This window comes from Symsagittifera roscoffensis, unplaced genomic scaffold, assembly GCF_963678635.1.
Source record: "Symsagittifera roscoffensis unplaced genomic scaffold, txSymRosc1.1 SCAFFOLD_156, whole genome shotgun sequence".
Classification (NCBI taxonomy): Eukaryota; Metazoa; Xenacoelomorpha; order Acoela; family Convolutidae; genus Symsagittifera; species Symsagittifera roscoffensis.
In genome coordinates, this window is record NW_026970937.1 from 40,371 (window position 1) to 61,185 (window position 20,815).

General features: G+C 43.0%; 2 protein-coding genes across 2 annotated transcripts in view; both read left to right on the forward strand.

Annotated features, from left to right (window-relative positions):
- Positions 1–15,824: 15,824 nt before the first annotated feature.
- Positions 15,825–18,223, forward strand: LOC134856043 (IWS1-like protein). Its single transcript, XM_063872413.1, has one exon. The coding sequence runs from the start codon at positions 15,859–15,861 to the stop codon at positions 17,899–17,901; it is 2,043 nt and encodes a 680-aa protein (XP_063728483.1). The 5' UTR covers positions 15,825–15,858; the 3' UTR covers positions 17,902–18,223.
- A 143-nt stretch (positions 18,224–18,366) lies between these two features.
- LOC134856042 (uncharacterized) overlaps positions 18,367–20,815 on the forward strand; it is a 38,207-nt gene continuing 35,758 nt past the window's right edge. Inside the window, exons 1-2 of the mRNA XM_063872412.1 lie at positions 18,367–18,507; positions 18,713–19,086. Coding sequence (XP_063728482.1) covers positions 18,882–19,086 — 205 coding nt within the window. The 5' untranslated portion in view covers positions 18,367–18,507; positions 18,713–18,881. The remainder of the gene's footprint in view (positions 18,508–18,712; positions 19,087–20,815) is intronic.

Sequence of the window (20,815 nt, forward strand, 5' to 3'; positions counted from 1 at the left end):
GAATATTCATTTGGTAAATTAAAATATGACTCAACTACCCTGCCTATGTCAGGTTTCTTAGGTTCTTCACCTGTTTCTGCTTCTAAGTTTCCTGTTTCTCTTGCTATTCTCAATTTTTTTATTATCAAGTTTTCAGTGTGGGTAAGTCCTACCCCCACTCCCCGGACAAAAATATCCATCGGCGTCCCCGTCGATCGCATACCGGGTATTAAGTCAAGATTAGAAGCTGGAATGAGAAGTTGTCCTTCCTGGGCAGCCCAGGAAGGATCATCTCGTTCGGTCTTAATGTATTTCGCGCTTTCGCGATCTACGTCTTGAATCGTAACGCTGGTCTTTTCAGGGTCTGATGTCATTTCGTTCAGCCACTCTAAGACACGCAGGTTCGTCAGGTCTTGTTCATTTGACTGCTGTTGCTCATCGTCGAACTCCACCTCGGGTTTCGACCAGTCGTCAACCCACTCATCGTTGTGATCATCGACTATGTCAATGTCCTGTGACACTGTTATTTCCTCTAAACCCACTACTTCCTCCACTATTTTCTTTAGATCTATCCTATCCACTACAAAGTCGTCACCGTAAGGATTGTGTTTCTTTCTTAGTCTCGTCCCGTCTTTCTGACGAGTCTGCATCGTGAACGGAAGATCTGGTTCCATGTTCTTGGGAACCTCTGTCTGTTCGGAATCCTGCCAATCTTCCTCTGCGTAGGGCAAGGTTTCATCGTCCGCTTCGATCTGTTCGTTTGGATCCAGGTCCAATGGTGTATCCATACCTTCCTCTACGACTTCGTTTCCATCGTTCTTCTCCCTGGTGCCTTTTTCATTGACCTCACAAGCAGGATCCATCATTAGATAATCCCCTTCTTCCATGTCTGCAGGTATACACCAGTCTTCTGTCGATGGATTGTGTGGCTTGATGTTCTCGTAGTGGGCGGCTCGGTCAGTACTCAGTCTATAAAAGCGTCCCTCTTGGTGCACCTCTGTAATCATGAAGGGTCCCCTCCACTTCTTCAGAAGCTTTTTCGTCCCTTTCGGTGGTATAACGTTCTGAAATACCCATACGTAGTCTCCCACCGAGTAAGCCTTTGCACCAGCTGTTTTCTTGTCGAATCTTTTCCTCTGCCTTGCCTGTGCCTGCTGAGTGTTTCGTCTACACAAGTCGTTCAACTCCTGTTGGCGTCTGATCACATCCCTCACGTAGACCTGTGGGGATGTTTTCTTTCCCTCATACTCTGGGTAGAAGAATGTCAAGGGTAAAGACTTCTCGTGTCCCGTCAGCATCATGTGTGGACTGACTCCAGTGGTGGAGTGTTGCGTGCTATTATAAACTCCCATCACCTGTGGAAGGTATCTGTCCCAATCGGTCATGTACCTGGAACAATATACCCTCAGCATCGACACTAACGTCCTATTCTGTCTTTCCACTAAGCCATTCGTCTGAGGGTGGTATGTCGTGGAGTGAGCCTGAGCGACTTGTGACCGTCTCATAAGCTCTTTCGTAAGCTCGCCTACGAAAGCCGTTCCATTGTCCGATTGAAACGTCATTGGACATCCGTGTCTTGCTATCCACGTATTGATCAGGTGGTCGCATGTCTCTTCCGCCGAGGCAGTGATGCAGGGCACGGCCTCTGCATACTTCGTGAAGTGATCTATCATGACCAAGACTTGGTTGTAACCGCTGTCTGTCATGCATATCTTCTGGTGATCTATCTGCACCACCTCGTTGAATTCAGACGACTCAATTGATTGTAAAGGAAATCGCAACTTCCTAGGATCCTTGACCTGTTGGCATGACAGACATGCTGTCACCCATTTCTCGCATGCCTTTTTCATCCCAGGCCACTCAAAGCGCTTCAGGATCCTCTGATACACTTTGTCGATCCCTTGATGGCCCATCTGATCATGCGACCTGAATAATAGTTCTGTCTGATAGAGTTGCGGCAACACTATCGCGTTATATTTGTATAAGACCTTGTCTTCTTCTCTTCTCCTGCAAGCCACGATCCCGTCCTTGTTCAGATATAATCTCCCCTCCTTCTGCATGAAGTATTGTCTCAGGATCCTATAGCTGTCTTCTTCCAGATCACCTTTGTCAGGTGCACCGTTTTCTATCCACCTTTTTAGGTTGCTTGTCATGCGATCATTTCTCTGCGCCCTTAGAAGGTCCGAGAGTCTGTATCTCGCCTTCAAGTACGTCTTCATGACTCTCATCTGACTGTTCAGCTCGTTGGGCTGATGTGTGTCTTCTTCCATCTTAACGCACCAAATCTTCGCCAACGGTTGTGTTTCTTGTTGAAACGGCTGAAGATCAGTCCTGACTACCTCTTTCTGCGGCAACAGGCTTATCGAACGTTTCGATACCGCTATCGTTTCTAAGTCATCCGCTGCATTGTCAAAGACTCTTTCGCTTGGTATTAGGTAGCGATCACTGTCAGGATCCTGGTACACCTCTCTGTCCAGGTTTCTCGCCCGAGTTTCCACTAGTAGCGTGTGTATCGCTAGTTCTGACAGTTCTGATCCCGAGGTCGAATCCCTGTCTGAATAGGTGTTCATTCTCGAGCTTTCTGACTTATCATCCGTCGAAGGTGTTGTGCTGGAGACTGCACGCTCCTCCAGATCATGTCCGTATTTCCTTCGCATCCATCTGAACTCCCCGGACAAAACTTTGTTCTCTAGGTCCTGTTTCTCATCAGGAATTTTCTCGTCTATCTCGGACTCCCCGGACAAATTTCCTTGTCCCGGGTGTTGATCTTGTGATCGCTGGTTTTTCTCCTTATCCTTCTCCCCGGACAAATAGTCTTGCAGCAGATTTTGTTTTACAACTCCACCCTCTTTATCCCGGTCTACAAAGGTGACAGTTTTCTTTTGCTTGCCGCTCTCCCGTCCTTTCTGTCCGTAAGAAGTACTGGTTAAAATCTCTTGGGTATTGAGGATACTAGTTGCTGAACTATTGTCCTACAATCCCTCTTGTTCTCTTCGTGCTGTTGTCTGGACGGCATGATCTTCACTTTCTCACTGACTGTTAGCGATGCCACTGCTGCTGTCCACTCGGGGTCATCTCTGGTCACTTCTCTTTCTAACAATCCACCCAGTATCCGCATCACTTGTGGTGTGACTTGCACCGTTTTATCCAATAATGAGAGGCTGTTTATATTCATGCGAGAGAGTTCTTGCTGTACCAGGTTCGAGCGCAGCAACAAATCCAAGGGGACCGGGTCCTCCCTTGACAGGATCTTTATCTCGGCTGCTTTCTCTACAGGTAACTCAGGATGCCCCGGAATTGGATGTCCAGACTTATCCAACCATTTCGTTAAGGGAAGCGCTTCATAAGTTTCTTTGTCCAGAAACGAGAATCCCTCCTTTACGTCCGCCTGATTGGCCTGCTTCTGCTCCAATCTTTCATAGAACTCAGTTTTCTTGCTGAGACTGTCAGCATTCTGATGTTTATCACGCATCCTATGTTCGATTATCATATGGTAGCCATCCAATCTGACTATCCATCTACCAATATAACTCTGATCCATCGAGTAGGTCTTCAACCAGGATAACGCTCTGTTGTCCACGCGTAACTTGAAGGGAGCGCTCCCCAAATATGCACGGTACTTTTCCACGAAGGTGACTACTGCAAACATTTCTGCTTTCGGTGCGCCATATTTCATCTCTGTGTCACTCAAGACCTTGCTGCCGTATGCAATGGGACGGAGGACTGTTCTTCCGTTCCATTCTTGCTCTTGATGCAATATTCCTGAGATGGCCACCACCGATGCGTCTGTGTCAAGAACATACATGCCCTTTTCTGTAGGCATGCCCAGCACTGGCGCTTCGCACAGTTCCCGCTTTATGTTCTCGAAAGCAACTTGTGCCTCATCGTTCCATTCGAACTTTTTCCCTTTGTTGCGCATCAGCTTCTGCATCGGGTACACCTTGTCCGCGTATCCTTTTATGAATTCTCGGTAGTAATTGGCAAACCCTAGGAAGCTCATGAGCTGTGTGTCCGTTCTAGGAGCTTTCCATGTCAGCACAGCCTCTACTGCTTCTGGATCTGGCCTCACACCATGCCGGTCCACCATTCTTCCCAGGTACTTGATCGAATCCCTAAGGATTTCACATTTCGATGGTTTGCATTTCAAGCCTGCTCTTTTCATACATCCGAAGACCTCATCGAGTCGATCAATGTGATCCTCCAGGGTTGGTGTCGCTATGACTACGTCATCCACGTAGCACATCAAGAGATTCCCGTACTTTTTGGTCACTCCTGTCAAAGCCTGAGCCATCAGCCTTTGAAAGGTTGCTGTTGCATTGCACAAGCCGAAGGGCATCCTCTTCCACTGGTACAACCCCAATTCGCACGCGAATCCGGTTTTCTCCCTGTACTTCTTTCGCAGAGGAACCTGCCAGAAGGCAGAACCCAAGTCCAATGTGGTGAAGAACTTTGCATCACCAAGTTTGGATAGGCTCTCGTCTATTCGCGGTATCGGGTACGCATCTTTAATCGTTACCGCGTTCAAGTAATGAAAGTCGCAACAAAATCTAAGCTGCCCCCCCTTCTTTTTCGCCATTACTACTCCGCAAGCCCATGGTGATTTCGAGGGTTCTATCATGTCGTATTCAAGCAACATTTCTATTTCCGCTCGGCACGCTTCCGATTTATGTGGCGTCATTCGCCTTGCGCCTTCCCTATGGGGAACGGCGCCCTCTTCTAGTTCGATTTCGTGTTCGACGAAATTACAGCAACCGATGTCCGCCTTATGTTTTGAAAATACTTCGGCGTTCCGATCTAGGAGGTCCCGCAATTTTTCAAAATCTCCCTCACCTATTTTTCCTTTTAAATGTTCTATTTCTGGCAAAACCGGTTTGTCAGAATCTAGTTCATATGACGAGGGGCGTTCCGGAAAATTCGAGCAGCTTGATAAGCCGTCGTCCGTTTCGGATTTCATTGAAAACAATTTACGAATAGAATTTAATTCATTAATTCTCTTTAAGATTTTATCTTTATTTGCATGATAAGGACAGTCTTTCACACTATATTTCTTCAAGTTTTGTGTCTCTTCATAGTCGGTCCTCATCGGCAATGCGTAACCAAGCTTCTTTCCACGCTGGATTGAAACCGTGGTGTCCAGTGTGTTCAACAACACACTGACACACAGTCCGTTTCGCGTTACCGAGAAGCTCCGGCCTAAAATCACCGAACTCTGACTATTTGGATTCGGTACTAAGCAAACCTGTTTACTATCACTTAACGAATTTAAATTTCTCATTCTAAAAATCGCTACTACAGCTTGTCCTGGTTGTAACTTTACTTTTCTATCCAAAAAAACTGGTACCTTATTTTCATCTGTTATTATCCTATTAATGGGTCTCTTAACATACTTTCGGTCCGGGTTTCTAATCCGTATTAGACCGTTGTTCAAGTCAATCATCACGTCAAAATTCCTGACAAAATCTCTGCCCAAGATGAATTGGTCGGCGTCGTCCAGATTCTCTACCACCAGGAAGCTCATCCAAAGGTTCCGTCCTCCCATGTGAAGGACCGTCACCGGTGTTCTTCCGGCTACGTACGTAGATAGCTCCTCGATTTGCAGCGGCTAGTCGGAGATTCGTAGGAATCAAATCTTCCCGCGTGAAGCCCATTCTCTCCCAGGTTTTTATCGGCATCACACTCACCACCGCGCCTGTGTCCAGAAGCCCTGTGACTCCGATTTTTGTTCCGTTGGTGTCAAGCAGGTGTGCTGTCACATCTGCTTCATATCCAATATGTACCGCGTCTTGTTCCATCATGGCGTCATGGCCTATCCTGCGGACTTTGAGTTCCTCTTCACCCAAATAGATCTGCCCCATTTGGTCATCATCTGTTGTTATGTAAGTCCTGGTGTAGATGCTGATTCCATCCACGTTCAGCATGATTTGATACGGCCCATAGACCTCCAAATAGCGTCCATGAAGTTTCTTCATGCGAGGGCCACCCGTCGTTAGTAGTGCTCGCACAGCTCTCGACTCAGTGCGTGGCTCCACCTGCCTCAGATAATCTGCATATGTGTCCAAATGCATTAAAGTGAACTCTGATGGTTCACTCAAATTTCTTATTACCTGGTGTCCAGCCACTGAGATTATCGACTGTATCTTCTTTCCCTGCGGCGCCATGCCGAACCTCTTACCGGAGATCACTTTAAGTTTCATATCTAAACTGCTTGGTGTTTTCGTCTCTTCGAACTCCGTTGCCTCGAAGGTATTCAGTTGCTCCTGAAGCTTTTCATTTTCCAGTTCAAGTTTCACTTTTTGTTCGATCTCTTTCGTCACCAATTCCTGCTGTACTCTATTTAAAGCATCCTTTGCGGCTGCCTAATAATCGATCTTGAAGTCATCGGCCGCAGTTGCTGGTTCCGGTTCACGTGCTTCTTCTGTTACTGCTTGCATTTTCTTTGCCGCCAGCTCTTGAGGTTTGTCCTTCCTGCGTGCCTCTGCTTCGCCCAAAAGTCGAGCCTTGCTTGCTTTCACTCCTGACAAAGCTTCTCCATGCCTTGGATGCTTGATGTCTGCCACTGCATCCCAGAATTGCGGACAATCTGATTTAAAATGACCTTCCAAGTTACAAAAGAAACACCTCGGGCCAAATTTCGCAATTACTCCTCTCATGAAATCCTCATGATCCAACTCTGACGCATCTTCGTCCTCGAGGCTAAAGCCTATTGCTTTCATGCCTTGTTTGTAAGCTGGGCATGCTGACACATGATGGTCTGTTGAACTGCAATTAGCACAAGAACGTCTCTTGTCCATATCATCCCTCGGTTTGTACCAATTGTTCCCTTGGTTAGCTGGTCCGTTGTTGAAATTGCCATAATTGTTCTTGTAATATCCAGATCTCGAAGGAGGTTTCAACAAAAGATACTCTTTTGATTTGAGCCTCAACTCCTCCGGTGTTGGCGCATTAGTTGATAGTGGTGTGTAATGCGTTGCTAGCATCGTACGAAGTTCATCATTTTTCACACCATCGATGAATTTTGAGGCTACGGCCAGGTTCATCCTTCGGTTTGACTCATCCGGTTGGCTGCGTCTTCTCAGCATTTCCAAATCATCGAGAAACTTGTCTATTGTTTCATCTTCTCGTTGCCTCCGTTTCTCGAAGCGCATCATCGCCTGGTGCCCCTGCACCCCTGATCCGAAACGGTTTAACAAGATTTCGAAGATTTTCTCAGCAGTGTCACGTTGATACTGTTTCTTAGCCATGACACAGTTCAGGGCTGTCCCTTCTAAGTTGCTGGTGAGCGCGCTGCATTCCTGTCTCTCCGACAAGTCCTCTTCCTCGAAATGCAGCTTCATTACCTCTATCCAGGTATCAATACAGCCATCAGATTCGTCCTTGTAGCATCTTGGCTTCTTAAAGACTCTTCTGGGCTTTTCACTGCGTTCATTGGTTCTAGATAACCGCGTCAGGAATGTCTCCAAAGACCTGTTCAGGGGTTCAAATGCTGTGGCCATTGCCGTAGCATCCCTTGAGTGTCCCGCCTGAGTGTCCTCACACCTTGTCGTAGGCTCTGTGTGCGGTGCATCCCTGCAATCCGAATCACCATGAGCGTTTCCCGCTTGGCCCATGTGACTCCTCCTCGGGCTTGTATGCCCCATGTTGCCAGAATCGCTTCTCCCGGTCGCATGTGTGCTTTGCGTTGGTCGTTCGTTCGAGGTTTGTCTGTTCCCCGTTGAACTTGCTCTACTGTTCGGGCCCCATGCTGTATTACCCCTTGTGGCATAGCCTGATGAACTGCCCCTGCCTCTAGTGGATCCATTTGTCATCCTCCTTTGATGTTCATTGAAGTTCACCCTCGGTTCCCTGCTGGGACCTCCCGAGTTCGGCTCTCCTTCTTTTGGTCCACTCTTGCTGCTTAGTAGCCCGTCCAACCTATCCATGATAGCCTGCGTTCGCCTCTCCATCATCGCGTCTATCTTTGTGTCAAGAGACCCAAGAGACTGCTCTTGCTGAATTCTTAACTTCTCCATGTCGGCTCTTAAGCGTAACTCCCTCTGTTCCGCCTCTCTTGTCATTCGCGACAAGTTCCTCGTCATATGTTCGTCCGTTCTTTCTTTCAAGCGTTTTTCGCTTCTGCCAACTTCTTGTCTGTTGCGGTTTATTTCTTCCCGCAGACTTTCTCTTTCAATGTGAACTGCTCTTTCCAGTTCACTCATCCTTATCGACATCTGTTCATTTTGTTCTCCTAAACTGCCCACTATGTTGTTTAAGGCTTCCTCTAGTGCTGCCCCGTTATCCATGAGTGGCGTCACTAGTGGTGGTGTAACTCTGTCGGTCCCAGGTAGCTTCGTGCTGGTAGAGATCCGGGCCTTGACTCTCTGTCTTGACGTTTTATCATTATTTATTTCAGGATCCGCTAACGCGTTGCCAAGCCCTCTTGTTCTACTCTCTTCAGGTTGTGGCTCCGAACTTGTCCTAATCGTGAAGTCCTTCGACTGGCCCGGCGTGTTTGCCTCTTTGCTTATCGTTGTCACTTCACCAAATTTATCCATGGTTCCAGTCTCTCTTCCGACGTATGCCTCGTTCTCCTGGATCGAACTGTTGAGGCTGACCTGAGATCCAAGGTCCCCTTGCTCCTCTTCATCCTCTTCCTCCTGGGATTCACCGTCATTTCCTGCTCCTCTCCCATGCTGAATGGAAAGATGTTTCCGAAGGTGTTCTTCATTCTTTCTGAGAATGATGATGACGTTGTTTGTTTCCCCGTTCCGCCTGCCATCATAGTGTTGTCTGTCGGAGATCTTCTAGTTGCCGTTACTTCAGTTGAGATGTCGGACAGTTCCGACATCTCCTCTCGATCCAATGTCCCGGTGGAAGTGGCAAAATCATGGCCTTGTTCTACCGGGGTAGATTCACTCGCCAGCCTTCTGCCTCTCCCTTCCAGTTCATTTACTTCCTGGTTGTCATTCATGGTATGGTCCGTATTGACCTCCACTTCTAACAGTTCTCTTCGCTCTTCTGAGGTCTTTTGACTTCTCGTTTCAACCATTCTGCCTGAAACCGTCCCCCTTTTGTCAGACCGGGATCGCTTGATCCAATCCACAAAAGGATCGGTCGTCGTTTTTCTTTGCTTTTCAGGTATGAATTTCCTAGAGCTATTACCTCGTTTTGGTATCCTTGACTTGTCTAAACTCATTCTTTATTTGTCACTTTCCTATGCCCACTCTTGACTCAATTGCTAGAGACCTTATAGTTTTATTAACAATAATAATGACACAACACAATAAATTTCACCAGATTCTATTAAATAGTGACCACGAATCCCTGTATGTTGTCAGCGTACAGTTTGTATAAAATTTATTCACACTAGCCGATTATCGGTCCAAAGATCTGGAAACTAGCACAATATGATGTTATCAGTCAATTTTAAAAGATAGTGTACTCACTACCCAATCAAGCACAGTTTAGGTTGATTTAAAATCAAAAAAAAAAAACAAAAAAAATATATATTGACACAATATGAATGTATATATAAAAAAACGTATGTGTCTTGTACTCTTAGTCGGTCGCAGTACAATAGTCGAACCTGTCTTTTAAAGAAAAAGCTTTCCCTGCTTGGTGCTGCACCAAACAGACAAACTTTGAAGGCAGTAATTTTCTCAAGTGGGCGTCTATTGCACCCACCGAGTACTGTGTTACCTATCTGCCTTCGGACTGCCCGAGCTAGACCTACTAAAATCCTCAGGGCAGTCACTTTTCCCAAAAACGTATTATGTTTCAATCCACACCAATGAGTCACGCTCTTTTTAATTTAGACTTAGTGTCGCGAATATCCGAGTTCGGACCTGTTTTGTATTAGTCTGGTTCTTTTTGAGAGGCAAGTTACCAGTGCAGTCACTGATACCTAGCCTGTGTATTAATAACCTAATACCTCTCGCTTTTTAGTCTTTCTTTCGTTTACCTAAGTCCTTAATAAAATAATACCCCTCCGGATTGGCACAAATAGGACCCTTCCGGACTGTCAGAATATGGACCCCTCCGGATTTGGACCCCTCCGAATTAGCAACTATAAGACCCTTCCGGATTCGGACCCCTCCGGTTTTGTGGAAAGTAGACCCCTCCGGATTCGGACCCCTCTGACTTTGAAAAATTTCGACCCCTCCGGATACGTTCTGCGTTGCTTTTATGCTGTTTGAATTATCTGGGAAGGGTATAGGTTCTTTTCCTAGACCCCTCCGGGTTGAAGTTAAGGCACTTATTTGACAATTCACACTAACGGTGAAGGGTCTTATCACTTGCCTAATTTCGACTGTATTATGGTTGTCTTGTGCCTTCAGCCCTCCCTCTTTGTCTAGAACTGTCCTAAGTTACTTAGTTCAATCGCTATCATCTTTTGGTAGAGGTATAAGGGTTTTTCAGAAAAATTTATAAAACGTGAAGGGTGTACCCCTCCGGATTTGTGTAATTTGCTAAAAACAATCTCAAAAAATTTTCTCGCTCGCTTTTCCGAAAAATTTCTGATCCTATTAGTAAGCTCAGCTAATTTCTGATCTATTGGTACCAAGATCAACTCGATATGATCAGTAGTTCCAAAGTTATTAACCAAAACGTCTTTTTTTTCGAACTCAAAAAATTTTCTCTCTTATAGGTTCCGCCTAACTTTTTCCGCAAATCTGGTCCTTTCGACCTAAAAATTATTGATCCGAGCTCAGAAGGCCTATACTCTTCTAGTTCAATGCAAAAGACCCAATCTAAAACGCTATTGTAGAAAAATTTTGCGAAAAACTATGCTACCTGGACCCCTCCGGATTGATGAATCCACCAAATCAAACACGTTATGTTCGATTTCTCTGCAACCCGGAAGGCTTTCGGGTACCGGATTTTAAGACTTGTAGATTCACTAGTGGACGTTGTCCGAACAACTATTTTTACTGTCCTACCTCAAAAATTTCAAAAAATTTTCTAAATTTTTAGTGTTTCTTACTATCAAAAATTGGGAAAATTTGGTTTTTGGTACCAAACTAGTTCCAACCACTTCCGAACTAAAGTTAACCGGTTCTACTTATTACAGTAGTGCAGTTACGATGTAACACACTAACTTAGTGCTTTTTTCCGTTTCAAAAAATATCGATATCTCAAAAATCGCGACTTGTGGGGGGATCAAAATATCGCTATTTTGACCCTAAAAACCGGTCTGTTTTCGTTGTTTTTCACTGAAAAACGATATAAGACTATTAATATAGGCTATATAAGTAATAATATTAGTAATACTATACCCCTCCGGGTTTGTTTATTATCCGAATTAAGGTGCTTAACTCGGATATTCGCAGTTCGGTGAAGGGTCACTACAGTGCAGCACTGTCGAGCCCCCCACAGATTACTATCTTACTTTTTGTACCAAAAGGGATACAAAACTTGTTAACGATACCCAACAGTCGATTGTTGTTGTCGTTGAGCCCCTTCTTGTTGCTCCTTGAACTGCTTGCCGGATCGGTCTTCACCCAAGACCCTTCCGAATTGAGCGCAAATCAGCTGACCCTTCCGGATTGAGCGCAATTTATCATTAACGTGCTTAAATGCTCAAATAACCCTACAGTACAAGCCTCACAAACGGGCTACAAAATTGATCGTAACGATCCTGACTGATATAAATGCCTGTAACAACAATATATCTATCAACAACAAACGGGGGGTTGAATCACATCTTGTCTGGGGGGATGATTTCTACTGATTTTTTACTTTTTTACTGTTTTTGGTTTTTTCGGTTATTTTTTATGTTTTTTGTTTTTCTTGGGTACTATACTACTTTTTGTTTGGTTTTGCTGATATCTTTAAGTGTTTTTGGTCACAAACCACTCAGGGGATGAGGGGTTCATGATTCCCCCCACCCTTCCTGGTTCGTGAATTTTCGGTCTTAACTAGGTTAAAAAACTATTCACGGCAATCCGGAGGGCTTCCGCGTTCCGAACTACCCTTCCGCCCCGGCAGTTTAGGCCTATTAAGGGCGTTAATGTGAGCATCCGCTCGGCGCGGAGTGCTCGTTAACGGTTCCGCCGGTCATGATGTTACGAAAGAATAACACCCAGGAGCGCCATAAAAACATACATGTAACATTCGCCCGGAAGATACATATCGACGGATAACAAAACTAAGTCTTAAGACGACTGGCTAGCGTCTAAACAGAGCTTTGCATGTTTTTCACCGTCTCTACCAAGCCAGTACTTTTCGGTGGTCTTTCTTACATCAGGCTGACAAAAACGTTACTGTTCTCCGGCTTCGACCAGAACGCTCAAATTAACTGAATTACATGCAAAAATAGTGAGCTCATGGCTGGGTCTCAGTATCCCCGGACCACGAGGTCACTCCTAAAAACAGGGCTACTACTTATCATATTACTATTGTTTTTGTTCAGTAGATAAAAATCATCATCTCCATCGAAGATGGATCAACCCTTTCCCCCAACTCCTAGCACCTCATCCTTGTCAAAACTAATCGAAATATCAGTTAAATTCAAGTCAGGACATGACAGGATGCTAAAAGTTTATGTGAGTTAATAAAAGTTTCCGTCCCGAGACCCTTCCGGATTCTTGAATCCGCCGAATCAAGCTCCTTACTCTTGATTTCTTGCTAATCCGGAAGGCTGGTTCTCACCCTTCACCGTTGTTGGCAACGGCCTTGCAACTATTGTAGCAGCACAATAGTTGCAACTCGGAGCGTTCTCTGCTATTCTGTAGTTCGTTGTCGTTTTCCAATCTCGATTTTCGTACTGTTCGCAATCGCAGATAAAAGTTGTTCTGTTTTTCACTCGCTTTTTGTTAAAAATGGCCGTTTCAGCATTTCTCAGAAATGTGACGTCATCATTCGAATTTTTGAAAATTTAAAATACTAGAATATTCTAGCCCTCACCGTTTGGCTAAACGTTCCAATAACGTCGCTAATCCCTCGAAATCATCAACTCGGAAGGCTTACTGCTCAAAATTCGAATCCTGCATAAATTGCATTTTGGCCATTCTGGTCGAATGTCACATAATCGAATTTTTTAAAATTTTAAATTACCAGAATATTCCAGTCCTCACCGTTTGGCCAATCGTTCCAATAACGTTCTTAATTCTTATTAATCACCAATCCGGAAGGCTCGCTGCTAAAAATTCGAATTCTGCAGAGATTGCATTTTTCACATTCTGGTCGAATGTCACATCCATTGAGAGCTGTGCACCGTTAGATCCGAAAAAACGCCGTTATCAGGCACGCGAAACCGTAAAAAATTTGGTATAATGTCGTTATCGAGACATTTTCTCCAGGAAACTGCTAATAAAACTTTTTAAATGTTTTAAATAATCTAATATAAATTTCCCAGTGAGTTTTCTCTTCACGGCCAATCTAAGGAATGCTGGTGGCAGCAACATTGCGTTCATCTTTTGTTTGCAGGCCACGAGCATTTAAACTCATGTGGCAATCAGCAAAGAAAAAACAGCCTCAACAATATCTTACAGTTTATTGGTCGTTCGGCACCAGCTGAAGGTCCCCAGCCAACACTTACGCTCCCCGCGCTTTTGCCCGGCGGCGTCCCTGCGTTGGTTTCTTGGTCTGGGGCCGTATCTTTGAGAAACAGCCTGGCAGGTAGTCTCAATGGGACAGCACCACCCGTAGTGACTTCAATACCAACTCGCTTGACTGTTGCAGTTTGAGATACTCTCTGAGGACCGCAGGATTCTGTCTCTTGCTTCTAGAGATAAGGTTACCGGTTGTCGTTATGACTAATATCTCTGTCTTCCGTAGATCCTTAAAATTATCGGGAGTGCCCGTTCTCTTGCAGTAGGCAATGGCCTTTATTTGTTTTCCCACTTGATGAACAATACTACTATAGTAACATAATGATGATAGTGTATCAGCCCTGTTTTTCGGATTGATCTGTGGATGCTGAGATTAGTAATGAGATCTTTAATTTCGCATGCAGTTAAGTTAATTTGCGCTGCTCGGCTGACAGCCTTTAGACAGTAACGATTATGTCGACCCGACGTTACGAGAACCTTGGAAAAAATGGTCGTGACTTGAATTCGGCCTTAGTCTCAACGAACGAACTCTCGCAAGACAGTAAAACCAAGTCCAAGTAGTTTTCTCATACTTGAGTTCCTTACAGCAAAAAAGGCTGATTGCTTTTCTCGTTTCAGTTAACATTATAACGTCGTGTCGGCTAATATCGAAAAGACCAGCTCGATCTCCATTGCTTGCGGCCGCTGCAAAGTGAAAAGCCGCTGCAATTACATCCAGTTTACCAGCTGCAGAGTCTGAAAACTTTCTGTAAACCAAGTTTCTTATTGTCTTTACCTTTGCTATTAGCAGGATTATTGCAACCAGGCACAAGTATGATAGTTGGGTACCTAAATTCTCAATGGTTTACTGATGAAAAGTTTTTAGGCCTCGAAATCTTGGTTTGCATTGGTGAACTTGGAGTTTTCACACAAATTGCGGGACTCATTTTTCAATATGGGGAGGAACATTGTATTCGAGTGTCCAGTTTTTTGTCCACGCAAAATCAGGCACCGCAATTTATCATCGGAATGGGGCGAGTTATATATCATATTAAAGCCTTTTCAGTCGTAGTTAGAACGGCATTAAAAATGGCTCAGTTTCGTGAAAAACTGGTTTGAACCGTTGAGATTTAGCGTAACATCGAGCGAGTAATGCAATCGCGTAACGTTCGTTAAATAGAATTTTTTACTTTTAGATGAAAAACTTGATTTTGTTTCAAAGTAAACTAGTTTGGAATGTAACATTTAGAGTTTTTTTGGAAAAAAAGTTTTTTTAATGAAAAAACAAAATTACTGAGCAAAAAGGTAGAAAAAAAGTTTAATTTATATGTTTTTTCATCATTTTTTTTAGTTAATTCATTTTTTGTAGACAAATGATGTGATGCGATCAAGCATAAGTTACTACTTTTCTACGTAATTGTATAGTTCTCGAATCACTTCACGCACTAAAAATGACATTAATTCGAAGAAAAGTAAAAAATATATAAATTTTTTCACGAATATGGTCGGAAATTTCTGTGCTACACTTACACAGCAACCGCCTGTACTTGCTTTTTATTGGGACCCAACTATCTTGGCTTTTTTCCCGTTAAAACTTTTTACATAGAGCTCATCAGTGTTAGCATACTAGATTCCTGCTACTCGTTTTGCCGCTTACCGTGAGGGAAACGTACATGACTGGGAAGAGACAGGTATGGTTTCGAGTTGGGCCAGGAGCCGTACTTTGTTCACAAAAATCAGCAGTAATTCATTTTTTTTCGTTTATTCTACAAGCACTAACTAATTAAAAGATTGGTTTTTTCTCTGAATTGTGTTTCTGAAGCACGCTAGCGGCCATTTATTCGTCTGTTTAGGCTGACTTAGGTATGTTTTGGAGGATTAGATTTCCCTGTCCGGTGACCAGCTGTTAGTTTGCCGTTTGATTAGAGATGTAACCGGAATTGTTTTTGCCGAAATTTCGGGACCGGAATTTCCGGAGTTTTCAACTACCGGAATTCGTCTATGGTGCTGATGAGTCGCAGCACAATGCATATATTTTTGTTGGCTGGCTGTGTTTCACTGTGCTTTGCGCAGCAACAACGTCCTTTCCGTTAAACGGAACAGATTGACTCCGGAGTTTTGGGAAAAATTAGTTTTGCTTCATGATAAAAGTTCGCTTTCGAATCAATTATTTCTAAGTGTTTGAAATTTAGTTTTTTGATTGGAGATAGTAAAATCGTTCATAAATTTCCGGAAGTTTCCCGTATTTTTTTCTACTGGATTCCGAAACCGGAATAAACTGTGAAGTTTGTTGGAACCGGAATTCGGTACCTCTCTACTCTTCGTAGATAGTTACAACGTAAGTTTGAATTATTTTTCAGTATATCCTAAAATGGATGATTCGGTATCAAATGATGCAGTCAATTCATCAAGTTCTGAAAGCGAGGAAGATGAAGTAGTTCAGGAAATGAATCAAACGCTAGAAATTGTTCCAACTCAACAGATTAACGACGAGGATGAGTTAAACCAAACGTTACACGTATTGCCAACTCAGTTCCAAGAAAGTGATTCTGATAATAACGACCCAGAAGATAGCAGAGATAACATAGATCACAACTCACCGAGTAATCTCGAAGAAAATTCCGATCCTGTTAGATTTGACACAGCTAATCTTACTTATCCTGCGGATGGTAATGATGATGATGAAACGAGCCCACAATCACCCCAAATTTCCCCTGAGTCGCCAGACCTTCTGGAATCTGATAACAACGAAAATATATACTCACCGGAATTACAAGAAGCTAATAAGAATACAGGATCTGAAAATGAAAGCTCATCAAGTGAATCAGAGACAGAAGGTATTCCAGAATCAGCCAATAATTCTGAATTACCTATCAGTAGTCCACCTACGTCTCCAGTACAAGCCAGCAGTGAAAAAGAAAACACGGAACAGACTTTGAAAATTGAACCATCTGTGACCGAGGAAAAGGATGAGACTAGTGAACTTAATCAGAGTGATAACCTGAAAGATATTTTCGATGAAAATGGCGAGGAAGCAGATGACGAATCCGGCGACTCGTCGGGAGATGAATCAGAGGATGAGTTTACGCGGCCTGTCGATGAGCAAGAAACTGAACAAAATGAAGATGGATCAATTGAAACCAAAGGTAAACTTCCCTCGTCGCCTCCGTTACAACCACCGACAGTTGTTGACGAAGACGAAGAATATGACCCTGAAGCACCTGAAATGGGAACTAATGACGATGACTTTGATGATTTTCAAAATATTAAAGACGCAAATGAGCAGAATACTGGTAATAACACTGTCATCGACCACCAGCCTGATAATGACGCTGAAAATGAAATACAGCAACCTCAGGAAGTTATCAACGACATCTTCGGGTCATCAGATTCAGGCGAAGAGTTCGAAGGATTTGATGATGCAGACCTTGAACGAGAACAAGAGCCCGAAGAGGCTCCAGGCGAAAAACCTCGGCACGAGGAACGGGGCGAAGATGTGGATGATACCGTATCTGATTTTGATAAAATGATGATGCAGAAAAAGGCGGAACAGTCCAGGCGAAGAAGAAAACGTCTGAAGGACGATATTATCATTAATGACCAAGATGACAAAATCTTGAGCATGGTCAGCGAAATGCGCCGTGCTTCAGATGATGACCGTAGGCTTAATAGAGAGAACAAGGTCGCAATTGAGAAGTTGAAACTTATGAACAGTGTCATTTACGAGCTCAAGAAATGTCATCTTCTCAGCGCTTTTGTTGAGAACGGAGTGTTGCTTTCTATTGCAGAATGGCTGACACCGCTTCCAGACAAAAGTCTCCCTCATCTTCAAGTTCGCAGCAATATGCTTCAGATCCTCGAATCATTTCCCGCTTTGGACTCCTCTATGCTACGTGAAAGTGGCATTGGCAAAGCCGTAATGCTGCTGTACAAACACCCGAAAGAGACTAGAGAAAATCGAATAAGGGCTGGTAAACTTGTGAATAAGTGGGCACGTCCTATTTTTCAGCTCACTGCCGACTTCGGAGCCATGACTAAGGCAGACAGAGAGCAAAGAGACCTGGAAAAGATGCCACCACAGAAGAGAAGAAAAGGTAACAATGACAAGAAACGCGATGAAGATGATGAAGATGGACCTAAAGGACCTGGAGATGCCGGGTTTGTGCTAAGAGCACGTGTGCCACAGCCTTCTTTCAAAGACTATGTCGTCAGGCCAAAGTCCAAATTCGAAAGAGATGACGACGACGAAGATGATGATGAGGAAACGGCTATGCCAAAACCGATCAGGGCTCGTGGTACGAATATAACCGGCAAAACAAGGCTGGACAAATACATAGCGAAAGACAGGGAACGCAAGACGATCGCCAAAAATACTCACGCTGTTAAAGTCAATTTGAACGGAGGGAAGCTCTGATGATGATGATGATGAAAGCGTTCGCTGGAAGTATCGAAGCAGGCAGTAAAGATATGGTGCTAATTGACCTCGGATAGACTTGTTGTCGTAACCATATAATAAGCTGGCATCCAGTCAGTCATATCAGCGAGCAGATTGGAATGTCTACAAATCGGATCTTTGGGAGAAAAACGGATCTTTGCGATTTGCTATGTGTTCATAGTCTTTTTCTTTTTTCCTATGGATAACTATTTACAATTTGTTTGTTATCTTAAATTAGTTATAGTATGATCTTTCGTAAAGCAATCAAAAATTGCTGTAACTTACTTATGTTGAAATTAAACACGAAGTTGAATTGTTTTTGAACGTAAGTTGTCGGTACGTATGCCAGTTTTGGGATATCGGTATAGGCAAACTGCTTCAGAACTGTTTAGAGAAAATTGTTAATTCGAAATCAAACCTTCAATTGAATTCTTTTTCAGGTTCAGCGATGATTTTCATAACTTTTTTAGAGACTTGGATTTTACATAAGGATGACCGCGATTATATTAGACTTCTGAAACATTTTCGATGCCATCTGAATCAATAAGCATATTCTGGCTGAAACAAAATCAAAGCCGAAGCATGGTGAGTCCCTAGCTGCTATTCAACATAGGTTTAGTGAAATGTGTTGACAGTTTGTGGAACAATTATAAAATTATCGACGTAAAAGCCTAAAAAGCGTTTTGTAGATGCATCTAAAATCCATGCATGGTTAGATTTTGGACCGATATTTTGAAGCTGAACCGATGAGCTTCATTTGATAATTTCATATTTAAGGCCTATGTTTCAGTATGCAAGGAATATATATGTCGACTCTGAGAACGAACGAATGCTCCGATTCAGAACTACTGCATATGTGTACCACTGAGACATCTAGACTGGTCTTGGACCCTCTGATAAACTCACTGGAGACACTTAGTTGCTGATTGGTAGTATCGAACTCTTTCTGGGCGATTCAAATGATTACGAAGCGGGAACCGATGGTGTCTATGGGAGTGAACGATGGCAGTAGTCGTATTTCAACTCCCTCGCCCTCATCATCCTGCTGTTCTTCCTCAACTGTGGACCAACTCCAGTTTGCCATCTCTTCACCACCATCTACTGTGTCATTTCCCCGCTCAATGGGAAACTCTTCTGGCACACATAACCTCCTGGACGGTAGAGGTGAGAGTAGCACAAATTTTTTTTTGTAGTGTAATTATTTGAAGTTAGTTGATCGCAAGCTAAGACAAGTATTGAGCATATGTATATGAATTTCAAGCTTAAGTTTTAATTTAACCGGGAAATTGCATTTCTCTGAGTGATTGACATTTTCCGAACTGTCGGTTGGCTGTGTGCCGCTTACTATAATCTTGGCCTATTGTTGCGAATAACCGCTCTGCTTCGGTGGTGAATATTATAGTTAAAAGTGTTTTCTCGGCTATTCAGACACCACCCCCCCCCCCCTCCCCTCCCCTCCCTTAGATGATGAAATATGAAAATCATTTTTTCACAGCTGCGAAGCGAGTGTGTTAGTACGAACCTATTTTCCAACCTAATTCGTAAATATTGGTGCCACTTTAGGGGCACCTTTACAGCTTTTTCATAGCATTTGTTTTGACATTCGAATAATAATAAGTTAACACAGTTGATGCATTTTTAATTGATCAAATGAATCGAAAAAGGTATTTGTTTCAAACAAAACAATAATGAAAACTCGACTTAAGAAATTTTCTAACTCAACAGATCTCGCAAGTTTTTGAAATACATAGTTTATTTGTTTCATGCAAAGTTAGTGTGGATGCCTTCAGTTTGTTATATTCCAAATTATTACCTGAAAAATTTGTATTATTTGTATTAAGTCGATTGAGTTATTTGGAAAATTATTTGAGTTATTTATTCCTAGAGGTACCTAAGTTAAGCGGAAAAAAAACAGATCCGTACGCCATAGTTTCTTCCCTTTCATGAAGTGGTCGGAAAAAAGATCCTCTGAAAGTCAGAAATTTGAATTGCATTGAAAATCCGACCAATTAGTTTTATCAATTGGAATTTAAAATAAATGAATTCTATTGGTGAAAAAACTAAATGACTCGCGAAATGTCAATTTTTGTGAACTGATGCTAACGATCTAAAACAGATCTGTTTTTCGTGGAATGGGTGATTTTGAAGAAAAAATTAAATTGAGTAAAAAATGTCAAGTTTGTCTTTTGAATAACATAGTTTAGCCATCAAAAAGAGACAGAATTTATGAACTTCGTACTTTAAATGTAATATTGACCAGGTCGGTAAATTACCAAAATCTTTCATAATAACAGAATGCTGTGATAGGGAAGTTTAGGAAGGGTTAGGGAGAGTAGTATCTGGTACATTGTTGCACCAAGTTCTTAAAGTGATAACATATGGTGTGGTATGAAACTTCCTAGTCTTTTTAACTAGGCTTACAGGACCACCCGCAGATGTGAAACGCCTTGTTCTCCCTTTTGCGTACTTCTTTCTGGGGCGTGGAGGTCGCGATGTTTAGGAGGAGGGCTTGTGTGCTCTAATAAAACCTCAATTCTCGCTCTCATCTTTTTCTGTAAATCACTTTTTCTGTTTCTTAGTTCGCTATTAAAAATCCTCAAGTTTTCATTTCGAAGTGAAAAATAGTGAAAAAATAGATATATATTTTTGTGAAATTGACTTAAATATTGCCCATATTTTTGGTAATGAAATGATGATTTTCGACGCGCGAGTTTTCATACTAAAGTGCTGCCACCAGAATTGATTGCAATTTCCGCCCCAAAACAACTCCATAAGTGGTTTCAGTTCGCTTTAATCACTATGATTGAAAGCGTACTTGGAACATGGTTGAAAAGTCTCTTGCGTTAGTATTGTTTTTAGTTTATTTTAATTATCTTTTTGATTTTTTTTCTGA